Source organism: Lagopus leucura, unplaced genomic scaffold (genome assembly GCF_019238085.1).
Source record: "Lagopus leucura isolate 7727_CA_CO unplaced genomic scaffold, USGS_WTPT01 Super-Scaffold_1, whole genome shotgun sequence".
Classification (NCBI taxonomy): Eukaryota; Metazoa; Chordata; class Aves; order Galliformes; family Phasianidae; genus Lagopus; species Lagopus leucura.
The window spans coordinates 19,320,721-19,344,983 of NW_024962250.1; the positions used below are offsets into that span (position 1 = coordinate 19,320,721).

Below are 24,263 nucleotides of genomic sequence, written 5' to 3' on the forward strand. Positions count from 1 at the left end.
AATTTTTTTTTTTTTTTTTTTTTTTTTTTTTTTTTTTTTTTTCCTACTAAATCTGTGGCACATCCAGAATACATTATATACACATATCCTCTATTTTATTTTGTAATTTTGACTTCTTTAGTTAGAGAATATAGTCACATGAAGTTTATTCCAGCTAGATATTTTCACATATTTACGGGTATTATATAAAACCCTTTACTCAATAAAAGACAACAGACTTGTTGGAGATGTTTTAGAGAGCAAAGACAACTAATGAACTTGTTTCTATTTTCTCCTTGTTTTTTGTTTGGTACATATCATTATCTTCTCCCTCTGTTGGCACTGCAACTATGCCCCACCTGTCATGATTATCATATATAGAATGATGTAGGAACAGTTTGTCACTATCTTATTCAGCTCACCCTAAAATTCTATCTCACAGCCACTAGTATTTGTCAGTTTTGCTTGTTACCAATAATCTCCCACATTTCCCACCAATTTAAACAAGAGAATACAGCTTTCAGAGTTTTAGCATACAAAACTTTCAAGCAATTTCTCTGTTATTAGGGCTGAATTCATGACCAGTAAAGGATTACATCAACAAACAGTGCTCTTTTTAGCAAAATAAAAGCAAGGTTTAAATAGTGTTGTTGTTGTTAATTCTTTACTTTAAATCCTAGAAATATCAGAAATGAAATGTTTACTATTTCCTCCTTTTATTCTCAGACATCTGAGAGCTATCGAAGGAATCTGTATGAATTTTAACACCTTAAGAGGGCAAGAGTCTTAACATTTTAACAATAGGCTTTTGTTATCCAAAACGTTTAATTAATTAATAAGGTTAAGTAGGTATTAACAAAAAAACCTGTCATTTAGTGTTATGTACAAAGCAATTACTCCACATATGATTGAACTAGTTTATTTTTTCGATTCCAGTTTAAGGAATATGCATTCTTTTTCCTACCATTTTTTTTTTTAAGAGGGATATGCAAGACCTCTAAAATGCATTTTATGACGAAAGAGTGTTTGTTCTACTAATTTTCCATTTACAATATACCCCAAACTTCCAACCTGAAAAAGACACATTAACAAAGAACTTCCCTCCTTCAAGCCATCTGTACTGACAGATCTAAATTCAGAAATTCTAGCAGGCTGAGAAAGCACTTCACTGCCTTTCACGGTAGCCCACCAACATCCTTTTATTCTAAATCATAATGCCACCCGAATAAGCCTACTCACATTTTATACAAAAATCAAGACTTCTTTTTTTTTTTTTTTTAAACAGAAAACAGTACATCTCCCCTGTCCCTTCAGATGGCTAAATTCAATTAATGAAAGAATGTAGATGTAAAAAGCCCTATATTTTTTCTGAACAACACAAAAATATCTGAGTCTCCCTCAAACTGTCTCCCCATCAACAGAACATCTTTACAATTATTAGCAGAACACTGTGTTAGCGGGATGAATCAGTTTTGTATTATTTTATATTTTGCTCTTTGCTCTTTTACTTCTTTCAAGAGAGTCTCATGTACTCATTTGGGAAGAATAAATAATAAAGATGCTACTAACTCAAAACCAAATTATGATATCTTGATGTGATGACAACAACAGTATTTACCCTTAAACCCAGGTGCTTGAGCTGTAGCTCTTAACAGGCACTGCTAGTGTCCTGGCTAGGTTCTGTCAACAGCCCAAGAAGAGAAAGAGAAAAGAGCTACCGGGGTAGAGAAGGCAAGTTCTGTGGGACCAGAAGCAGTAAAATTACTAAAGAAAATATGTTTACCTGAACAGATACAAATCCAGAACTGCTGTTAGAGAAAAGCATACCATGTTTTGCAAAAAAATTAAAAAAAAAAAAATCAGTGTCTACGCATGAAAATACACTACACTGTAACACAGAAGCAGAGCCCTCAAGCTTTCAGTTTCTATTCACTGCTAGTACTAAAGATGCATTATTCAGAAGAAAAGGAGCAGTGGAGAAAACCAACTGAAATGATGTGTGTGTCTACATGAAAATGCAGAAGAAACAGCAGCTTTGTACACACATCTGCAAGAATCACTCCAGCAGTTATTTCAAGTGTCTGTATGATAAAAACTAAGGCAAGAGTTTAAAAACCTATCACAAATGTTGGTTCAATCAGTTGTCTCTAGTGGCTAAAATCAAAGGCATTTAAAGTGATGCTTTGGAATTATTCACAGCAAAACAGAACTATTCTTTCAACAGGTAACTAATAAATGACAGCTGAAAACAGGCTTGCACTACCCCTGAGGTCCAATTGTTACTCGGAACACTATTGCTCCCTGGTGTTGCATTTTAAGTCTAATTGCACGATCAAGCCAATAAATTGGACTCAGGGGACAAAAAACACTACAAAAGTACCTACTCTGACAAAACCAGAGGTTGCAAGAAAATGCACTTCAAATAGAAGAGAGGCAAGACAAGATGAACGAAGGAGAGGTATCAAAGCTTGAAAGACAGTCATTAACACTGACAGATTACCGTAATTCTGGCTGTCAAGGTGATCGATTTAAGCAGCATATGTCAATCAATACTTGCCTCATTTACTGTGGAACATTAGATATATAGTCAGGTAAGGTATTCCTATGATAGGATTCAAACAATACTTAATGAACATAAATAACTTATGCTTTGGAATCTTCACTGGTTTTTTATTTGGTCCTTTTTTGATGGAGAAAACTTCAATGTGATTTTATTACCCATACAAAAGTTACTTTGTGTGGCTCTCATTACATTGCCATTATGTATACAATTCCTTTATGGGAGATATTCAAACTACACCAATTTTCAGTATAGCATACTACAGCACTAATCCTGAATATGAACATTCTTAAACACATCATTTACTTATGGACTGCTCATTTTGCCTTTGTTCATTAATTGTTTGCCATTTTGAGTACTTTCACTATCCATGGTTTACAAGAAACCAAATCCTGCAGATATTTCTGGGATTTTTCTTACAACAGTTTCTTCCTGTTCAAATATGCTTGTGGCATCAAAGGAACAAATGTTAATTAAATGCATTACTTCAGGGAAAAAAAACCCACAAAGATGGTATAAAAAATTACTATCATTACATATCTACAAATTGTCACACACACACATGCATGACTCTACATAGAGATGAACTTTCCTCTTTTATTTTGCAAAGAGAAACTGTCATCCTATTCCTTGAAACTTAAATAACTGAACAGTCTACAAAAACAATCTGATATTTACAGATATCTGGGAAACTCTCAGTTGTTCTTGTTTTACTGTTGTATGCATGCCTTTAATTAATGACATTTTGAATTAAGAAGATCAAAAGAATTGTCAGCAGAACTAGGACTTGGGAAAATTGAAAAACAGAGCATTGTCAAAGTAAAAGGAATATATATGATAATAATGATAATAATTTTCTTTACCTTGTGATTCTTGTTTAAACTTGAAAAAAATATCCACTGCTAAACAGTAAAATAGATTCTAGAAATAACTCTATTTTCTCCTGGAAGAGACAGCAAGGGTCACATGACGAACTCATGCATGGCTCTTACTTGAACTTACATCAAACAAGGCTTCAATAGTATGACTCAGGGGTGGGATAAATATTCACCGAAATCCTGAAATGTTCAATTATTTGTTGTAAAGCATATAAAGTAATATCTACAAAGTATACAAAAACACTGGCCAAAGTAAGTGCCTTCTAGTTTCTAATATCTAAGTTTCTGTATTAGTAAGAAACTTCCAAAATCTTCACAAATCCTACACAAAACCATGTCAGTCAAATATATGCTTAATTAAATGAGGCCAGACAATGTGAAACATGCACTTTGCTAACTGTAAGTAATTAGTAATTAGACTTTTTTTTTTTTTTTTTAAAATATAAATGGTGTCTGAAATTCTATCTTGTGGCTAACAATTATCAAGCACACATAACAAATAAATATGCTTCTGTTTCAAATAAAACCCTTTTTTGGGGCATCTGAGTACTTCACATCAAGCAAGAAAGCTCCTTCTGTACTACGAGTTTTTAACACAGAAGAAACTTTTAAGAACCCCCTCAAACATACTATTTTATTTGTAAAGTAGTGATTGCCTTGTCAGATATTATACAAAGTCAATATTTTTAATCTCCGGAAGACAACTCCCTAAGAAGGCTAGCTGCAATACATCGAATACCAACTCTTTAGGAATGCAATGTCAAAATAGATGAGAGGATGTAAATTTTCCAATTTTGATAACAAAAAAATACTTAAATCCTTTCAATTATGATTTGTTTTACAATATTCTGTACACTGAATAATTAAAACAGCATTATAATTTTGGTATTTAAGTTCGCCATTAAATAAGGAAAAAAAAAATCAAAATAATTGATGAATTCTTTGCATATGGTAAAATACACGGCAGATTATTAATAAAGAAGTGAAAATTATGGTATGATCATTGTGGGTAAAATTATCTATATTCCAGATTTGTAAAAGTTCAACAAATTTTAGGTTTAAAAGATACTAAATAGGATTTCTTAATGTGTGCTGTTAAGTAGCATCCTTATGGGGAGGAATATTGCAAAAGAAAGAATGCATTATGGTGCCTGAGCTGCAGACAAATCTCACTCCAGATACTTTGGAATACTTGTTAGCACTCCAAAATTTGTGTACAGTGTGTAACACAGTAAGAGAGTAGATTTTTCAGATTTCACTCCTATGAAGTTTCAGTATTTTTCCTGATCTGTTGAATGATAAACACAATTTTAACTACTTGGATCACTGGACAATTCCACATAAAAAACATTATCTCTGTGTACACTTTGCCATCTGACTGACTTCAGGAAGTTCAAGTACATGTCTAAATATTTTATATATACATGATACATACGTCTCAAAATATTTCATTTTGATCAATTTCCTACGCTGTAACTTCAAAATTCAGAATTTAACAACATGCTTTGATATTGAAGCCATTAATAAAAACAATCCTATCAGAAGTTTTCACAGAAATCAGTAAATAAAAAATATTCAATTATCCCCTAAATGATGGGCTTCTTATTCTACATGATAGTGAGAGTGGTTTTTCTCAACATCCAGTACCATTACTACACCTGCAGTTATAAATCTTAGCAGTATTTCCAGCATGCATGCAGTTGGTGTGTATTCATGAGATACGCATGCATTTCCTAATGCAATGAGAAGAAACACACAGAAGAAAAGGGGTACTGCTGTTTCATTAGCATGACAGTGCAAGTATTTTGAGCGTATCATCTGTTACATGTGTGCATACATGCTGCCTATTGGTGAAGGAGTTAAACAAAAGTAAGGTCACTGAAAGACAACGAGGGACTGAAGAACTCTTGAAGGAAAAACTAAAGCAAATCCCACAAATTAACAAGAAGCTCAATCCATAACAGCAATTCTCTCTTCATGCCGCAACAGCGATGAAAATGGCAAGCATCAAAGTCAAAGCAAGACATCTGCCTGTGCGATGGCTGCTAATATACTAAGTAAATTTTAAATCTTAAAATACTACCATGCTGACACATTATTACAGTATTCTGAGCATAGAATAAAAACAGAGCAGATGAAACCTTTAAAAATCATCAACAAAATCAAATCTTTTAAGCTATTTAAGTTTGCTACCAGAAGTGTCAAAATAACATCAGAAACAGGAAGGTGAATGACTGAGTACATCAGCGTCAGGGAGTTACTTCAGATCACACATTCTCAAAGTTGGAGCAGACTATACAAAGGAGATGAGGAGAATTTCCTGTATCCATGCAACCATTATTACAGTATTCACACGTGCTACCCATTGCCACATCATGATTAACAGACTAGAGCAATAAAGAAAAAGCTGCAATCAGATTACATGAAGAGGAATGAATATCTCTGCTGATTACAAATGACAGCTGATTTTTTTTTTTCAGTCAGGTGCACATTTAGAAAATGCACCAACTCAAAGGACAGATAAAGCCTCCTTGGAAGTAGCAGAGCCCATTTCAGTGCTACTTTCTCACATGCTTTCAAATCAACACACAACTAGCTTAATCAAGAGTTTACCGTGACCCATTTTCATTACAAAGATCTACAACACAATGTAAATATTCCTCAAGTACACATAAGCACAGATCTACATATCAACTCTACACATAGTCAGAAAATTTCCACCAAATATTCTACAGCACAGTGAAATTAACTACAGCCTTGCAGGATTAGAGATAACCATACTAGTTTTGAAATTCCCTGTTTATGATGGCCTACTATGTTAGTAAAAGGAGAGTCAACGCACAAGTGCAGGATTTGAATTCCTAATGTATTCAACAGAAGTCTCAAGTATTCTTGTTCCCCTAAGACCCACATTAAATTGAATTTCATCACAGTTGCTACAAAATTAACAGCACAGGTCCAATATATTAGACACTCATAGACAAATAAAAATTAATTTCAAGCAGATCAGATAGGAAGTCTTGTTCACTGACACCATTACGCTCCTGGACATGTGGGAGGCCTTGATTATCAGCTTCAGTTTTTGAGACGGATTTCTGTTTTTGGTGTGCTTCTGAAAAATGTCTTTTCTGTTCCTATTTCCCTCCCCTCTTCAGAAATATTGTTTACACCACTCTAAGTCCTCTTTTTATTTGTTCAGTAAGTTCTGTCTTCCACAAGAGTCATCAAGCCTAGAGAGGTCTACACAAATGCCATTTAACCACAGATCATAAAATCCTCCTGTCCCCACGCCCTTCAGTTTACAACAAACTTGAAAGCTAGGAGAGCCATAGCTAAAATATGCCAGAGGAAAAGAGTGGGGGACACCAAGGACAATTCTCAACATCTTCGATTCCCTTCTATTGCAAAAACAAACTGGATTCAATTTTCAAATATTCCTAGCTAGGAGATCATGTCTGTGTTATGGAAAACTTCTACTTATCCTTGCCATTCTTATCTGAGGGAAATTCTTTCTAGACCTCAAATATGATAATAGGTTGAACACCTAAAGCACTGAAATGACATATTTCTTCAAGAGTTTTTAAGTCATAGAGAAGGTGGCAAATTTTTGAAGTTTATTTATCTATTTATTTTCTGTTGCCTGTTGAATTAATTGAGTCCACTCAGGCCAAAGAAGTTTATAGAATTTTTTTTTCAAATCTCACTCCAAACCAACAGCTTTTAAAGAAGACCTCATGCCTCACATTAATTTTTGAAGTACTATGCAAAGCACTGAGTACAATACTCCAAGTCAGGTAGAAAAACAATTCTAATGACTACTTATTAACAAATCCACTCTTTAAAATCAGTGCCCAATCAACCAATGCTTAGTTAACAAAGCATTGGTTAACGAAGTCAACAAAGCCTACCAAGTAATAATATCTAATATTATAGCTAGTTAATTCTTTTCACAGTTACCACGCTGAACATATTAAGGAGCACAAACTCACCAACCAATACTATCTAATACCAAATACAGTTATCACAATAACCATGTTAAGGGGCACATATAAACAGTTTTATAGAAGCAATGTCATAAATGACATGCAATGAATTGATAAAAGTATATTTAAAAAAGTACTGAGAATCAAATTGTAAGTGAACATACAGTAAAAACAGCTCTTAGGACCTGGCCAATTCCTGGATACTGAGATGGCAAGCTATGTCTGAGGAATTTATAAAAACTTGTATATTCTATACAGAATCTGAAACACAGATGTTTTTGTGGGTATATTTTTCAGCACTGAAAGTTTGCTATTTCAAAGTAAATTTTTTTCCAATTGCTCATCACTATATATCAATATAATGCTATAAGCCATCACTTTTCATGGTATAATGATGATAATACATTTTAAATTCTTTGATTAAGCTACTTGAGTAATGACGAAAAGATCGGACCTTTCTGAGCATAGAAATACCATGAATCAACATCTGCCATCTACAGAAATGGCACAAACGTCATTTACTGTTATCACACCAAACACCATCCATCACTCATCTTTAAATCCACTTCATCATATCCAAAGGGAGAACAAATCCAAAACTCCATGAGTACTAACAGCCTTAAAAAATAGTATTCTAACAGTATATCACATGAAAAATACAAATATATACAGCTTGGGTAGAAATCAGGCACAGAATCTATTTGGATCAAAATTCACATTTACCTTTCAATTTATGAAAACAAAAAATAGTACATTCTTGCTGACATAAGTAACAGGTATAGAACAGAACAGAACTCAGTCCTAAGAAGGGGAGAAGCAGAAGAGATTGACTTACCTTACGTTTTTTAATTTCTGATTGGTAAACCTGTTCTCCTTAGAGAAGCCCTTTCAAAATACTACAATTTCAGTTACAACCAAAAAATGAGATAGCCTTTTCTGACATCTTCACAATGACACTAACTTTGACAACGTTATATTCTGAGCTAAACAACAAAATCTCTAGGAGAAAAATGAACTAATTACACATTTGGAAGGAAAGCAGCATTGGAACTAGAAAACACAGATAAGTAATTTTAATACTGGGGAAATACTTACTATCTTTAAGTAGAAAAAGATTAGGAACACCAGGACTTTGTTGCTTAAGGAAGGCTAAAACCACTAACTGGTCATGATAATAATTAAGACAAAGTGATAAGAACTTACACCATGTTATAAAATATCAGAAAGAAATGACTTTTTAGGGCTGAATCTATTATTTGCTTATTTAAAAAAGCTGGTCTTTTTCAGTGCTTTGCTATGCTTTTTATGGCAATGACACCGCAATAAATTGAAAACAATATCCTTAAATCTGACAAAAATAAAAGAGGACATAAAATGTGAAGATCATAGCAGTAGAACTGCAGGGAAACGTATATGCCTTGGGAACCACATGTGTGAAAGGATACAAGTTTTGGTATAAAGGGATTAACGATTTCAACGCACGGCTTGCATTTATAGCTGTTGCACGAACCATAATAGGAAGAATTTTTCCATTCACAATAGCACCATCAAAGAGTGGACCAAAAAATGGGACCTGAATAAAAAATTAAGAAATTCAACATAAAGCAAGATGTAAGCTATAACAATTACCAATCAACAGTAACAATAGAGTGCCCAAGGGTATAATTTTTTTCTCCTCATTCTTAGATAATCAGACCAGTTATTGTGCTCCATGACAGACCTTTTCTCTTAAGGAAATATACAGCCACATAACTGCTTGATATCCTTGGTAACAGATAAAGTATTTTAAGAAAATTAAGCAACCATTTTAATACTATATCTCATCAAAGCTTATTTTCAAAATTTGCTGCCAAAAATCCAAAGAATAGTTATGCATATGATGTTTATGAGGTTGCAAGGCCAGATGACAATACTGTAGGCAGTCTTCTTTTTCCTTTTTAACATTCAAGCCCTTCACTATTCCCCATAATATAACATGCTGTACTTAAGCTAGTAAAGAAAACAATACACTTATTAATTCAAATACAAGGAACCTTGTGATAATAAGACCATATACTGGGTATCATTTCATACCTATAATCAGAGGTAGTTATCACATGGATGAATTCCTATGTTCCTATTCTGTTATATCTCAATTAATTTCAGCACTTTTAAGAAAGTGCTTCAATATATGAAGCACAGAAACTTATGGTGAGTGACGTCATATAGAGAAATTTTGCAGTACAAACATTCATGATGACTTTTACTTGGTCAGCATTCACTATCTTAAACCACTGACAGCCCAGACATTTGATGAACAGAAATTAGAAAGGATATGTGTTCATATGCCTAGGAGTTGAATGGTCTTTGCTTGGCTGAATTTATTTTCAAGTTCCTATGCTGAGTCCAGAAGATGAAAATTGGCTTTGAGAAAGAAGAAAGGGGAATATGAAATGGATGGAAAAGCTCGAGCAGGCTATGATTTAATGGCCACAATCACATATCAATTTGATACAGAAAATTTCAAAGATTATCTTAGAATTTAAATAATTAAGCAGAACATTGCAGCTTTCTTTGCAGTTTACAATGCCAGCAGGTTTGCTTGATAGAATCATGCCTCTGCAGGTTCAAGTTACTTGTTTTGCTATGCACTGTTCTGAGTTCTCCCATTTCCTCCTACCACTGCAATTGTCAAAGCTGAAGACAGATCACCTTGTTGAATCAGTTTATTACACCAAAGCCCTGCATACAAAATAGAACTTAGTTCATGAACTTCGAACATAAGGAAGAATATACGTTCTCTCTGCCCTGTGCGTATGCTCGATCAATTTTCACTGTTCCCTGGGTATAAAGCACATGAAGGAAACACATAACCAGCCACCTGCCTTACCTCAGGCTTCTTCATGATCTGGATACTAAACATATGGTTTTTCATGGGATAGATAACAATAAGAACATCACCAAATTCTGTTGGAATTATTCCTCTTCTATAATCTCGAGTATGCTCTGACCAAACAATGTGTACTTCATCGTTTCCTAAATGTCTCAGCTGGAAAAGCAGAAATAAAAGAGCATCAGTTTAAATATCTTCTGTATCCATACAGCTATACTAAATGTTCTTATTTCAATAGGAAAAAAAAACAACCACGAAAAAGAAATAAAGAGGAATAAAATAAATTACACTACAGTTCTCTTGTGTTTTCAGTTACAGTATTGGTTTTTGCTATGGATTTTTATACATTTCTGCCAATTACTATTTAAATTAACAATAGAGACTAATAAAAGCTAAAATTTTGTTGATTTTATCTCAAGAATGCCAAGTAATTCAACTAGACTTGCCAAAACGGTTTCAAGACTGCCATCATTGACAGGCAGTAAATTAACTACTAAATTCCATATGAATTTTAAAAAGAGAGAGACAAACATCTGTTTAAAAGGCATCAATCTGAGCAGTCTTTTAACCTCATCATTCTAGCCAAATTCTAAACTGTCCACCACAATTTTTTCCTCCTTGTGCATCACCAGATACAGCTGACAATTTTCTTTATCCACAGTTTTCAGTTTGTTTGCACGGCTTTGGCCAACCAATCAATTGCCTCGATGTTATTCAAAGGACAGCACTGTGAATGGCTCTTAACAAGTAACATGCTGATACAAATCTGAGCACTTCCAAGTTGTTGTTTTGTATAAAAAGTCAACAACTTTCTGTTTTCATTTTTTTTTACAATATAACTGCATTTTAAATAAAAGGAAAACAAACACAGTCATCAGAGAAATATCATTTCAAATATTTGCTTGTTTCTCTTATAGTCTCCTGGAACACTATTCTTGTCTTACCTGAAGGCCGTAAGTTGAAGGCCATTATATTGGTCATAAGTAGCAGTCTTTACAAAAACAAATCAAGAAAGAAAAAAAACCCATGCTTCTGTTCTCCTCTACTGGCTTTGCATTGTAGCAGACTGAAAACTGATACATTATTATTACAATAAAAGCTTTTTCTTCAGTTTCAGACTGGGCAAAGATGTGATCATCAGTGGCATCAGTGCCATGCCTCCTGTGATGCTCAATAAACCATTTGTTTTACCTGGATCAGATCATACATATATGTAACGAACCATGAGTGTAATTTCTTTTAAGAGAGCTATTTTTGCCTCTTTTGTAGATGTCTGTTACTTTGAACTGCACTTAGATGTTATTGTGCCAACCATAAACCTAGACCAAGAGAAGACTTGGTTACAACAGCATTCAGGATGTTGAGTTTTATTTGACTAGATGAGAAAAAAAAACAGGCAGCAACCTGAACTACTGATATGGAACACAAGAACATCAGCTGCAGAAATTTTGGATGACATGTTTACAATGACACATTGTAAAAGACAACTAACTGTGGAACTCTTAGGAGGGCCTAAGTATCTTTGAAGTTCCAAAGTGAAGTCACAATCAAACAATGCATCAAAATATGACAATGACATAAGGGCATGTGGAACTGCCAGGCCCACACTCAGAAGCAGGTGAAAAGTTAGGAAGGATGAGACAGACTTATCAAAAAGAAATTAAGAGGCTCAGATAGAAAATCCTGTGAAATATGAAAAAACAGCGTGATCCTAGATTGGGGTATGCTCAGTCACCTGGTACACCATTAATGTGTAGAACACCCATCACTGACACACTCATCACTGCACAGTACCATTCTTAATTTCAGCAATATTGAACTATTACTTAGAAGATGACTTTACTTATCATCTTCGGACTCAGAGACAATAAACTTGCACTGTTACATTTCAAATAATGGATAGAGACAAACTACATGCCAAGTAAACAGCTTTAAAACCCTAAACATATTGAGTTCAGATAGTACAGTTTCTGGCTGTCCCTGAGTTTCATTTATCAAAGGTTGCCCCTGCGTATTTGTAACTAGAATTTAGAGCTACTCAGATATGACAACAATTCTTGCATTTCTGGGATAGCTACTGAGATGGAGCATCACTACTGATGAATACTTGCAAATCAGAATGGTACAGATTCTGGAGAGTGATAAAGCATGATAAAAGTCTATTGTGCAGTTATTTCACAAAGACTACTGATAAAGAGCACATAATTTAGGACGCCAAGCGTACTGAAGCGATCAGTGATTTTTCTTTCCATTTTGGAAATTTGCTTTATTACTCCCATAGAAGTGTGAGAATACACTCCAGGCTAAAAACACTAACTTATTCAGAAGAAAAGAACAATGAATTGGATGATTCCACTGAGTGCCAAGTTTTGTCAGCTGTCCTTCATCTCATGAGTACTCCCAAAAATGATTTGACAAAGACTTATTTTAAGTGCAGAATGTGACACACAATGCATTGTGTCAAACTTAGATGGTGCAAGTAGGCAAATGATGGTATTAACTGTGTGTGCTAGTTTATAACAAAATGTACTCAAAATCAAAACTATGATCAATGTTTTGTGCTCATCGTAGGAGGAAGAAGAGCAACAAGAGAGTATGCAACTGTAAAAGATTGGTTGCTGCTTATTTTATCTTTATGCTTGGAGAAGAATTAAATCTTGGATAAGTAATTATATTCACTTTACAAGAGCAGATCAAAGAGTTCTGATCTTAAAAAAGAGCTCTTTACTGCTTCTTTCACATGACCTCGTCATGGTCAGTAAGCAATGCTAACGAGAAAGTTGGAATGGTTATAACTTGACTGATGAACACACTTGATTCATGGAAGAGATCCAACACCTAGAATTGTCTCAAAAAGCTTTTGATGGTCTGTTAGCTTTTGCATGAACTTTTTAGAAAGAAGAATTTCAATTTTTCTTCTTTTTTCAGTTCCCTCTGCAATGATCCTGAAACTGAGCGCTACCCCACCACCAAGCTCTCCTGCAAGAACAACAAACATTAGGAGAATTCACCATACACTGTATTTATTACACCACAAAAGGGTCAGAGTCTGACCTCTTTCAATTTCAATCTGAATTCCTCAAGTCTGAATTGGAAGCATCACAGAAATCAGCGCTCTGTATACAAGTGGCACAAAGGCTCTGAGTTATAACCATTTCTGTGCATTGAATCCACAGGAGAGACAGCAACATAGTCAAGAAGAAAGTGTGGTTCCATGTTATCTAGCAGAATCGGATGTGGTATGTACAGAATACACAGGTAATAAGACTGAAATTGGTGTCAGTGGTTATTCAAAACTCTCCACCAGCAGTTGTGTTAGCCATTGTATCTTCAAAATAATTTCCTGACCTTGTTTTCCTAACTTTAGAGCAGTCGAGTGCAAATATTTACTAGAGATTTGAAGAACAGCAGTAATACAAATAGTAAAATTTGCTAAAACTGTGTTACACTTCAAGTAACTGGTAATACACTGTATCTGAAACACCTGGAACTGTAGTTATATACCAATATTCTAAAATACTAAATATTGTATAACTTCACATATAACTCTAGATAGTTTATTGTTGAAGTATAAGGTAGTACACAAATCAGAAATAGGAAAATGCAAATAAATGTCAAAAAGGCAAATATCTTTTACAGTAGCATTCTTAAAGGATGCACCAAGCCCAGAGAATGGAAAGTTGAGCAAGCAATATAGCAGTTTAGGATATAGCTTTTAGCTGTGTGTGTGAAGAAGGAAAGGCTATATTGCAAGAAACGTTACATGAAAAAAAGGAACAGAGCAATAAGCACCAAATGAATGTAAGAATTCAGAAAAGTGGATCAAATTAAAGATGATTTCCGGCTATGGGAGTAAGTGACAGGCACAATGGTCATGTTATCCATGGTGATCCACAAAGGTGGCAATGAGAAATAGATTAAGAGCTCTGTTTTACCAATTTTAAACCTAAGCTGACGGGAAGACAGCCTGAGGAAATGTCAGAGATGAGCAGATTTTTTTTTCAGCTTGCTTTGAAACTCTACTCCATTAAAATAAATATATAAAAATGACCAACTGCAAGGTTACCTGAAATTTCAAATTTAACTCAAAATACTTTAAAATATTCTTACTCTATAGCCATCATCATGTGTCAGCTCTCTTAATACATTTATGTTAACTGAATACAAAAGAAACGTGAAATAAATATAACCAGGAGGGATGATCAAATCTAATTTTGATACATTAGTGTCATATGCTGTACATGTTACAATAGCAGCCAGACTTAATACTAAGCTGCAGGCTATACTGAAATTTCCAAATGGCAGATTGTTCTAAGTGATACCAAGTATAATTGAAGTAATAAACGATAGTAAAAGCAAAGCACACTGTCAGGAAGAATTTAAGTATTTACTTTTTAAAATTAAATGAGTTAGGTTTGGAAAGGCAAGACAAGTGAAATAATGCAGGGCTCAATTTACAAAAAATTCCTTTTATTTATCTGTTGCATTAACCCTTGAACTCTTGCCAAAATTACTGTAATTTCTAATATTCACTTACCTAACGGAGGGAGAAAAAAGGCTATTATATTTCCTTCTGATGCAGCAACATCCCCAAATTTGCTGCTTCTTCAAAAATTCAAGTGTTCATTATGAAAAGAACAGAAGAAGCAGAAACATCTGAAGTACTGGCATAATGAAGCTAGCTCTGCCCACTGAATGTAGGAAGCACTTCCTTATAGTATATATAGCCTCTGGTTTAATTTTTCACAAAACTTTCAGAACTACGGTATTGTGGTTTTTGTTGTTGTGTTTTTAGTTTTTTTTAATGGCATGTGTACTTAATTGTAACTCAAAAAATATCGTACTAATAATTTACATCTATAAACATTCCACTCCCTGATACATCTTGATACAGAATAAAAAACTAGCTACAGATGCTGAGAGTTATAATTCTTTTAGGACAACATCAAAGATAAACTAGAATCATGTAAAACAGCCAAGGCCCAAGACGAATTAGTACTCCAATTTTTAATAACATTACTATTGCTTATTCATGCATCTTGTGCATAATTTCACCTACAATGCCTCCACTCCTCCATCTGGCTAAGCAAGGAGGAGCCAAATAGTGATAAGGTAGAGGCAGAAATATGAGCTTTTTCACTCCATAAACTGAGTCTTCACAGCTTCATTAAACTCTGACATTTTCTTTGTAAGCTTGTCCTTGTAAGGCTGTTCAATTTAAATGCTTTTTAATCTAACTCTTAATTCTAAAAGAAACAAATTGGGTTATATTATTGGTATTAAATCTTTAATTCAGTATTTTTAAATTTACTGCATGCTTTAGATATGCATTTCAATGTTAAGTTCCTTTATATATTCACATTTTCATTTGTGCTTTCCAAATTCATGCCATTTCTTGTTCTCGTTCATGTCTTCAGTAACAAATGCTTCAGAGGTACTCAAGACATTTAAAAGTTTTATTTACTACTCTGTAAGATGGATGGAAAATAAGTTTAACGTTGGGTTGGCCTCTGAAACAGCAGAATCTTGATTTTGTAGTAGCTGGACAGGCAGGAAGAAGTTTTGTTTTAATTTAATTTGACCTCCATTTATAAAATGGACCTATCATGCACCTCTAGGCACATTTACAGTATAAAAACAGCAGCAGTTCTAAGCCAAGTACTGGAAGTTTGCTTGTTTTTCTCTTTGAATGAAATAGATAAAGAAAGTACGTGAAAGACTTGCAGAGAAACTCAAAACTCAAGTTTCTTTTGAGGTCACGAACAGTACTGTGCTCAGCACAATTACAAAATGAAATCCATTCCACTGAGTGTGATCTTGCAGAGGACATAAAATATATTTTTTTCTGACCCATCCACAGTGTAAGCAGCACAAGTAGTTTCAGAACCACTAAAAGACTTAAGCACTAAGCTTGCTTTCCTACTCATGACTCCTGATCCAACTTGATGATTCTTCCCAAGATTCGAATTAGATGATTTTCTCTAATTTGGGATAACATTTATTACATCTTCTTGATGTCTAATGCTTCTTTCCATACAGTCTTTACCTTACAAGAAGGACTCAGCACTAACAGTCTCTCTTACTCCTTTACTTAGGCTATTTTCACTGAACATACATGAAATTAATACTTTCCAACCTGTCTCTGTTAAATTTGATTGAGATGGATTGAAATGGAGATATTAGAGAAGGGAGGAGAGATGTAAAGACAGGCTCACAAGCCTTCACTCCTTGGGAAACTGTTTAAATAAAAAGAGAACAAATGTAGAGGAGGAACAGGAAAGAAAGCCACAGAGAATAAAGGAGCTTGGTAACAGCCCATCAGCATCATCAGTACACTACAAATACAATTCCAACCTTCTGATATATACTCCACTGACATATCCATACAGACCTCAAATATTCCTAATTACTAAAAAGAGAGATTGTGAAAGAAAATAGAAATGGGCCTGGGGCAAATTGGAGCTGTTAAAAAGTCCAGTTGACACCACTTTCACAAGTTAAATCACAGAAGGCCTGGACAAGCAGTGAACCTTCCATGGTAGAACAGCTATATGCAGATTCAGAGTGCTCCTGGAAACAGACATGAGATCTTTCCTGTGTGTTCTGCTGAAGCCTACAGCATTTGAAAATTATTTGAGAAAAATTAATTTTCATTGTGATCAATCTTTCTCCTTTCCAACACTTTGTAATCCTCTAATTGAAACGTTACATGCAACGTTTGTAAACATAATTATAAGCTGTGTTGCACAAAATCAAATTTCTTTTAAAACATACAGAAGCCAGTTAACATAACAGCATACGTTGTAGCAATATATACTGCTTTAAATTAGAACAAAAGCAGCAACCTTATTTTAAAGTTAGTCATATTATCTATTAAACCACTCTTATAAATCACTAACAATCTATTACTCTGGCTATACTTAATGAAATAAAGAACAGGAAGGACCCAGCACTACAGGCACACAAAAAGAAATATCTTTAATTAAAAAACAAACAAACAAAAACCAACTGCCTAAAATGCAGCAGTGAGAAGTTAGAATCCGCAGTTAGTCTATAATAACAAGAACAACAATTATTTTTTTTCCTTCAAGTTGAACACAAGGAACAAAAAGTCATTAATAACTGAAGTTTGCCAGAGGCATGGCTATTACTCTCTTTACTGACTGTCTGTTGTCTAATTTAATTACAAGTATTAAACTCCATGCTGAGGTCAACCAGCTTCAGTTCCTTCAATATTACACTTCAACCGGTGCTCATTAACGTGTCTACTGAATGGATTAGCACATCTGAAGATGTATGTATGTAGGACAGGGGACAATCTAATGATAGCCAATTGTTCATTTATAACAGGACACGTGTTCGAGGAGGTAACTTATTCACACTAATATGGAATTTATTAAATTCTAAAGAAAAAATACCAATACAGAATATCATTCTTTTCTTAGCATGGCAACGAGAGATTCTATCACTCTTGAATGTTCGTGTCTGCTCCAAAACAAAACACCACATGTATGATAAGCATGGTCAACTTAATATTTTAAACTTTTTAAGGGGAAAATTAGTTTAATAGACAGCGTGTGACCCTTCAATAAATAAAAAGTCATTTTTGAAAGTACTCACCATATATTTATCGATTGGCATTCAAAGACTCAAATATAAAAAAATTTTATGCACTCTTTTCGTCAACACAAACACTTATCTTCCTTCATTTTTCACCAGTATTCATATGACCTCACCAGTATTTGCAATAATCTCAAAATTCACCATTTTGACAGATAGTTTACATGGCTTAATCTCCTTCTGTAAAATACCCACTATCAGCAAGTAAATGTATCATGTTTTATGATTTATTTCTTAAGACAAAACTACTGTATTTTCATTTAGAATGATCTTTGCTTCCCTAGTTTTATTACTGCAAGGAAATCTTTTAATCAGAAATACGTACCTTTTTTGTTAGAGAGTCATCTGAATCAGAAGGCATTCTTGTTGACACATGGAACATTACTTCTACTGTTGAGGTAGCAAAATATGGAGTAGTCAATCCAGTGCTTTTGTTTTTTTGCAGTCCTCCCATAAAACCACAATGGTTTGTGAGATTTACCTAAAAATAAAGTCCAGGAGACATTAGGGGGAAAAAAAAAATCGGGTGATAAATACAAACTTCATATACAACTTTTTTGTTTTAAATCCACTTTCAACTGAATTTTAAAAATTGATGGCCGCTTTTCATAGCCAGCCAGAAGCAGGAGTGATTCCTGTATTTCAGTGAGACAGAGCTGTGTCTTAGGAAGTTAATCTTTTGCAGTCAGAAACAAAGGACACGAAAAAGGGAAATCTTTTTAGCAATATCAGAATACTGACTGAAGAGTTGAAGTGCTGTAGAGATGATGGGGTATATGACAGCATTTCTGACTGCAGTAACAGACATGTTAAGAGAGTGGAGTGGTTGTGAACATACACATATCTGCAGTGGAAGGGAGCTAGAAGAGAACATGAGTAAAGATGCATTCTCATATTTTTAGGATTCACAAATTTGAACAAAACTAAAACTTCAGTGAACTTCATACCTTACAGGCCCACAGGGCAATCAAAATACCTGCCCATTAGTCCATGAAGTACAGAATTGCATATTAATGAATAATCCCTGCCTGCATGAACTTTTCTAAATTGGAAGAACTTAGAATTAAATATCTAGTACTGCTAACGAAATTAGAATTCTTCTCAGCATCCTATTAGAGAAACAGTACTTGTAAGTAATTTAAAGAGCCAAAGAACTATAGGAATATATCTTTTTCTCTGTAAAAAAATTTAGAATTAAAAAATTGAATAAATACCTCCCAACCAAGGCCAGCTACAAAATCCTCATAGGCTTGACTTCCCCCAGTATTAGTAAGAATGGAGTGTTTATCTTCTTGTCCCTCAGCAACATAAAACACTGCAATCTTGTGGGTCTCTCGGCTGTAAAAAATGGAGTGCTCACCACATAACAGTGCCTTTGCTAATATGAAACCAAAATACGCAAACACTACACAGAGAGCATGGGTTTTTAAATTTCAAACAAGCCTGTGGAAGTAAAGTACAGCTATACAACTTTTTAATTCTATGCTACAACTCCACCTACAATTCCATGCCTTCAAATACAAACAGTGTCGGAAAACAGCTAAATTAAAACAGTAGACAATTATATATTGATGTTTTAAAACTATCCCATGTTACACATATCCAGATGTTAGTAAATTCAAGTTATTTTGAAATTTGTTCTATTTCATGATATTTGACTGTAGATATTTGCAGATTTTCACTCTACAAGTAACATTAACATAACTTCAGTGTAACAATAACTACAGCATACTGCAATATATAAAAAAAGTTTAAAAAATTATTTTTAACATCAGCTCAATTCTCCCATCTAACGCAAATTACAGCCATTTAAATACAAGCACATAAAACAAATAAGGTAGGGTAGCGATTAGAAGAATTTACCACTGTCTTGAGTCCAAATTTCTGAGCTCTCGAAGTAACTTTTCATTTTTCTTCAGGAGATGAAAGCTCCTTCTAAATAGAAAAATTTGTAACTTTATTACTTGTTCAGTTATGAAACATCAGAACAGTAAAAGAACTGAACAAGAACACTGCCAAGTCCAAGTAAAAACAGCCAACGAATGCTTTTGCCTTTTCAACTATCCTTTCTTACATAAAATGATTAAGGTACCTTAAAAAAAAAAATCTAAGCCATTTTTAACTCCAGGAAATCTTCTATATCCATCATAATCTTGAAAGCAAACTTTCTTTCTTTATGTCTTCTTCATTCAACCTACTGGATACAGCAGCAATCAATCTGCTCCTGCAGAAGAATGGGCAGAATGTCTTTTGACACCTATGCAATCTGCACATTTTACTAGCCCAAAACATTTGCGCTTAGTGACAAAAGACACTCCTGCAATCCACTGTTTTAGGGAGTTGGTGTGTTAAATACCGAGCTTTTGCTCTTCTGAATTACTGAAGAGAACAGAATATAGCTCAGAAGCCACCCAGCCAGCTGTAACAATTTAAAGAAAAAAACAAAACAATGTTACAGTGAGGAAGGCACTTCTAAAAATAAAAAAAGCACTTTAAATATTCCCTATAAAACACAGTGGAATGAATTTAAGAGCAGTGGTGTTCAAAAACAACCTGCCTTGAGGAGTTAAAGGTCATAATACCAAAATTTTTGAAGTAAAAAAAAATTTGATTCCAGTAGTAACTCAGTGAACTAAGTTACAGAATATCCATTTTCCCTCCAAGTAAGAGAATATTTCAGTGTCTGCAATACAGAATCTGACAGATATGGCAAAAGAAGGTTTCAGACTCTTAAATTCTAGGATCTAATATTTTTACATATCTACATCTATGTGCACATATATCTAAATACAGCTAAACACAAATCATAATGATAACATAAGCAGAGACATTTAAGTTCATAACCAAAAGTGGCTTGTCTCCTGCTCTAAACAATACCTCAACATTGCCAATGTGAAAATAAATAGTAGAAGACACTTTTCTAGTTAGCTAACAAGGAAGCTGCATGCAAGCATGCTCTTAGCAGGCAAAGCAGCAGGACACCATCCAGCAACACAATAGCTGAGAATGTGACACTTTGAAAGACTCATTCTGGCATAGAAATGGAACAATTTTTGCAAGAACATACACGGGAAGCAAAGAAAGTAAAAATATGCCATGTCTATCCATGGTAGTACACCTTAGCTGATGAAAGGATTATTAGAAAAGATACAACTCCTTCAAATCTCCCTCCAACACTAAGAATGAAAGTAGCAATAAAGGCAATAGGCTTCTCCTTTACGTCTCCCTAAATGACAGGCTGAAATGCACAAGAAAACTGCCACTTTCCTTTAGCTGCAAGTTGCAAAATCCCTCTGCTTTTGTTGGCTGGCCAAGAATATTTTTGGCTGAACCTACTCTATGAACAACTATTATTACACAGTATGAGCAGCGCAATTCTTTCAAAAAGAGTTTATAAAAATGCGGTTTCATCTTTTCTTTTTACCTTTTATCCCAAGAATTCATTCCCAGTATACTGAGAAGTAGTCTGCAGTAGTAAAATGCTGACTGGGGCTTTTGCGATGTTGGCTCATCCTGCTCCATAGCCCTCATATTTAAATCATTGAAATGTTTTTCAACAAACTCTCTTTCTTCTGTGTGCTGTTTCAGAATTGCATTGATGACGTCATTCTCCTGCTTCTCTGAGATGCAGACTGGTTGGGGAGCAGGAATGTTGAGTGAGACTCCAGTTCTCTGTAAGCATTCAGGGCTTGTAACACCTAAATACTGCAAGAGCTCATCAAGGGCATCTTCTTCATCCCTAATTGTATCCCATGTTGGTACAGTGTCTCTGAATTTCTTTTTTACTTGGAGTGTAATTCCATCCCTTGCAGATATATCTTCCACATGCTCAAAAGAAGAAAGAGGATCTTCAGTTTTCTCTTGTTGAGATAATGAAAGGGCAAAAGATGTTTGTTGTGAAGATGCACATAAGGATGACGGTCCATACAAAATGGCTGAATCCCATGAGTATTTGCCAGACAGATCACGCACTATAATTCTGACATTTGAATTAGCAGATGCAAGTCCAGCAGACAGTCCTCCCCCAGGCATGTCATCTTCTGCTTGGATTTGTATGCAAGACACCAAGGAAGTATTGTTTAACACAAAGAATTGAAGGTTTGGATTCTCAAAAAGTTCCGGAGAAAGTTCAGGACTTTCACTGTATGGATTGTCATTATTTTCACACACTTGACTAGTTAGCATAGCAGGTCCTCCACTCATAGGATAGTGGCCTAAGTGGTTGACTAGATGTGTGATCACAGTACGAGCAGCAACAGAAATTAATCCTTGTTGCATGTGAGTTTTCACTGTGAGAGAAAGAACATAGGTTTTCAAGTAAGAGTTAAGGAAACAACACTGAGATTTGGTATTTTGACCTCTTACATCTTGGGAGTTTAAAAGAAAGGATAAGCAATGCAAACAGCATGGTAATATTAGGAAAATATGTTTTTTGATAAACATTGATATGATATATAACTAGCATGAAAAGTCTTAACACAATTAAAGAAGCATCTTAATTATTTTACAGCCTGCCATACTTCCTTATCATATGTTGGTAATCAGCATTGTCCTAAAATAAACAGTAGCATTCTTTAGTCTAGTGAAAATAAATCTTAAATTACTAATGAAGTAGAGATCATAATTATGTTGTAAGAAGATAATTTCAAATTGCAGTTTATTTATTTGTTTATTTTAATGATTTCTACACACCGTTAACCCCATACAAAGCAAAGGAACATAGATGGACAAAATCTCTAATTCATCTTAATTTCTCTGGGGAGCACATAGGTGCAGATTAGGTTGACAGTAACAATAGATAATTTTAAAGTACCACAGCAAAGGCTACCTATACTGAACATAATAACATTAGCAATGTTTAAAGAAAAAAAGATACAACTCACACCCTAATTGAATTTTTAAAAGTTTCTCTCCAAGTTTTTCCAGTTGGAAAGAGAAGTTAAAAGTGCCCATCTTATATTTATCCTGTGAAATTTACTGGTATATCTCTAAGGCTTTGCCACTTACATTATCTCTTGGATACCTTCCACTTGTATACAACACTATTTAAATTTTTGTAATGCATAATGATTGCCATGACAGTTAGTTTCTGAAGTATTGGATGTATTTAGTATCTGCAGAAGTAAACAAATTTCCTTTTATATTTCTCCCAAGGTTTGCGTAAAGCACATAAGGAACACTTGGATTCCTGGCTCTTCCATACCTTTTAGGGAGCACTAGATTTGAACTGCAAAAAGCGAAACATCTCAGTCTGTTAATAACTGGTAAAATCAACTTAATTTATACTCTGTTCCAAAACTCAGAAAAACTCAAATATTTTGATGAGTTAAGGTCTTGGAAACTGATAAAAACAAATTTGATAATATGTGTGGATTTTTTTATTTTTTTATTTTTTTCAGATTATCCACAGCCTTCTTGTGGTTTAAAAATTAATAAACAAAAATATTCAGTGAAGCTGAATTAAATGCTCAGATACTGATAGCATACAAGGAAATTAAGTTATAGTGCCATCTGCTGAAACATAAGAAGGAATTGTAAGCAAATGTATACAAGACAAAGAGAAATTAAGTTAGATGCTTGGAGAATAATTTACTAACGCAGCACTAGCCAGCACCTGGAGATGAAGATGCAGGCTCATCTTAGTCAGCAGATTTATGCCAAATGTTTACAGCTCAGTAATGTACAGATATGTAAGAAAATACTTTTCTCAGGTTCCTAGGAGCAGATGTGAGCTTCCCATCTAGGTGAAGTCTCACACTGAGTAGGTTAATTGCATCCAGTGTATTCCTAATGAAACAACCAAAGAAATGAGGGATTCCATAGTTTGTAAGATATCACTATTACTGCTTTCTGGCAAATCCTAAAAATCTCAAACCATATAATGATTACTTTGTGTCTGTATTACTAAAGATACTCCCTTATGAGCTTCACGACATACAGAAAGGAAAGGTGATATAATGATACAAAGAACGATACTACCACAGTGATTCTGTAAAAATTTTATTCTTGAATTTAAATTTAAAAAAAAAGGAATATAAATCTATAAAGGCCTCTTCTAAAAATCAGTACAGTACTTCTCACTTCTCAGTTTTAAATCAAATTTGTAACATAAAGGACACATTTTAGCATTTTGATCATAGAAGCACACCTCCTCAAACAGGAACAACTGGACATTCTACCAGGATTCTTAAAATGCATATCCAAACCACATACTGTGTTTCTGCAGGGCATATCAAAATACGCAATAATGCAACCATCAGAACTTTACCACAAATTCTACAAACTAAATTGCACCATTACACATTACTGGCTTCTTTGCCAATATGTATTACTGACTGAGCACATCTCTGCTCTCTTCACAATGGTACAGT

The 24,263-nt window shown here is 34.3% G+C and overlaps 1 protein-coding gene across 15 annotated transcripts in view; it reads right to left on the reverse strand.

The window, feature by feature from the left end:
* Positions 1-24,263, reverse strand: part of RALGAPA1 (Ral GTPase activating protein catalytic subunit alpha 1) — a 113,681-nt gene that overhangs the window by 20,426 nt on the left and 68,992 nt on the right. For all 15 annotated transcript variants that reach the window (XR_006181636.1, XM_042888144.1, XM_042888063.1 and 12 more), the window contains 6 exons: positions 21,317-22,181; positions 19,756-19,827; positions 19,107-19,230; positions 18,218-18,373; positions 10,270-10,428; positions 8,846-8,973 (listed from right to left, as the gene is read on the reverse strand). Coding sequence is in view for 14 of the 15 variants with exons in the window: in XM_042888144.1 (XP_042744078.1) it covers positions 8,846-8,973; positions 10,270-10,428; positions 18,218-18,373; positions 19,107-19,230; positions 19,756-19,827; positions 21,317-22,181 (1,504 nt within the window). In the remaining variant the exon portion in view is untranslated. The remainder of the gene's footprint in view (positions 1-8,845; positions 8,974-10,269; positions 10,429-18,217; positions 18,374-19,106; positions 19,231-19,755; positions 19,828-21,316; positions 22,182-24,263) is intronic.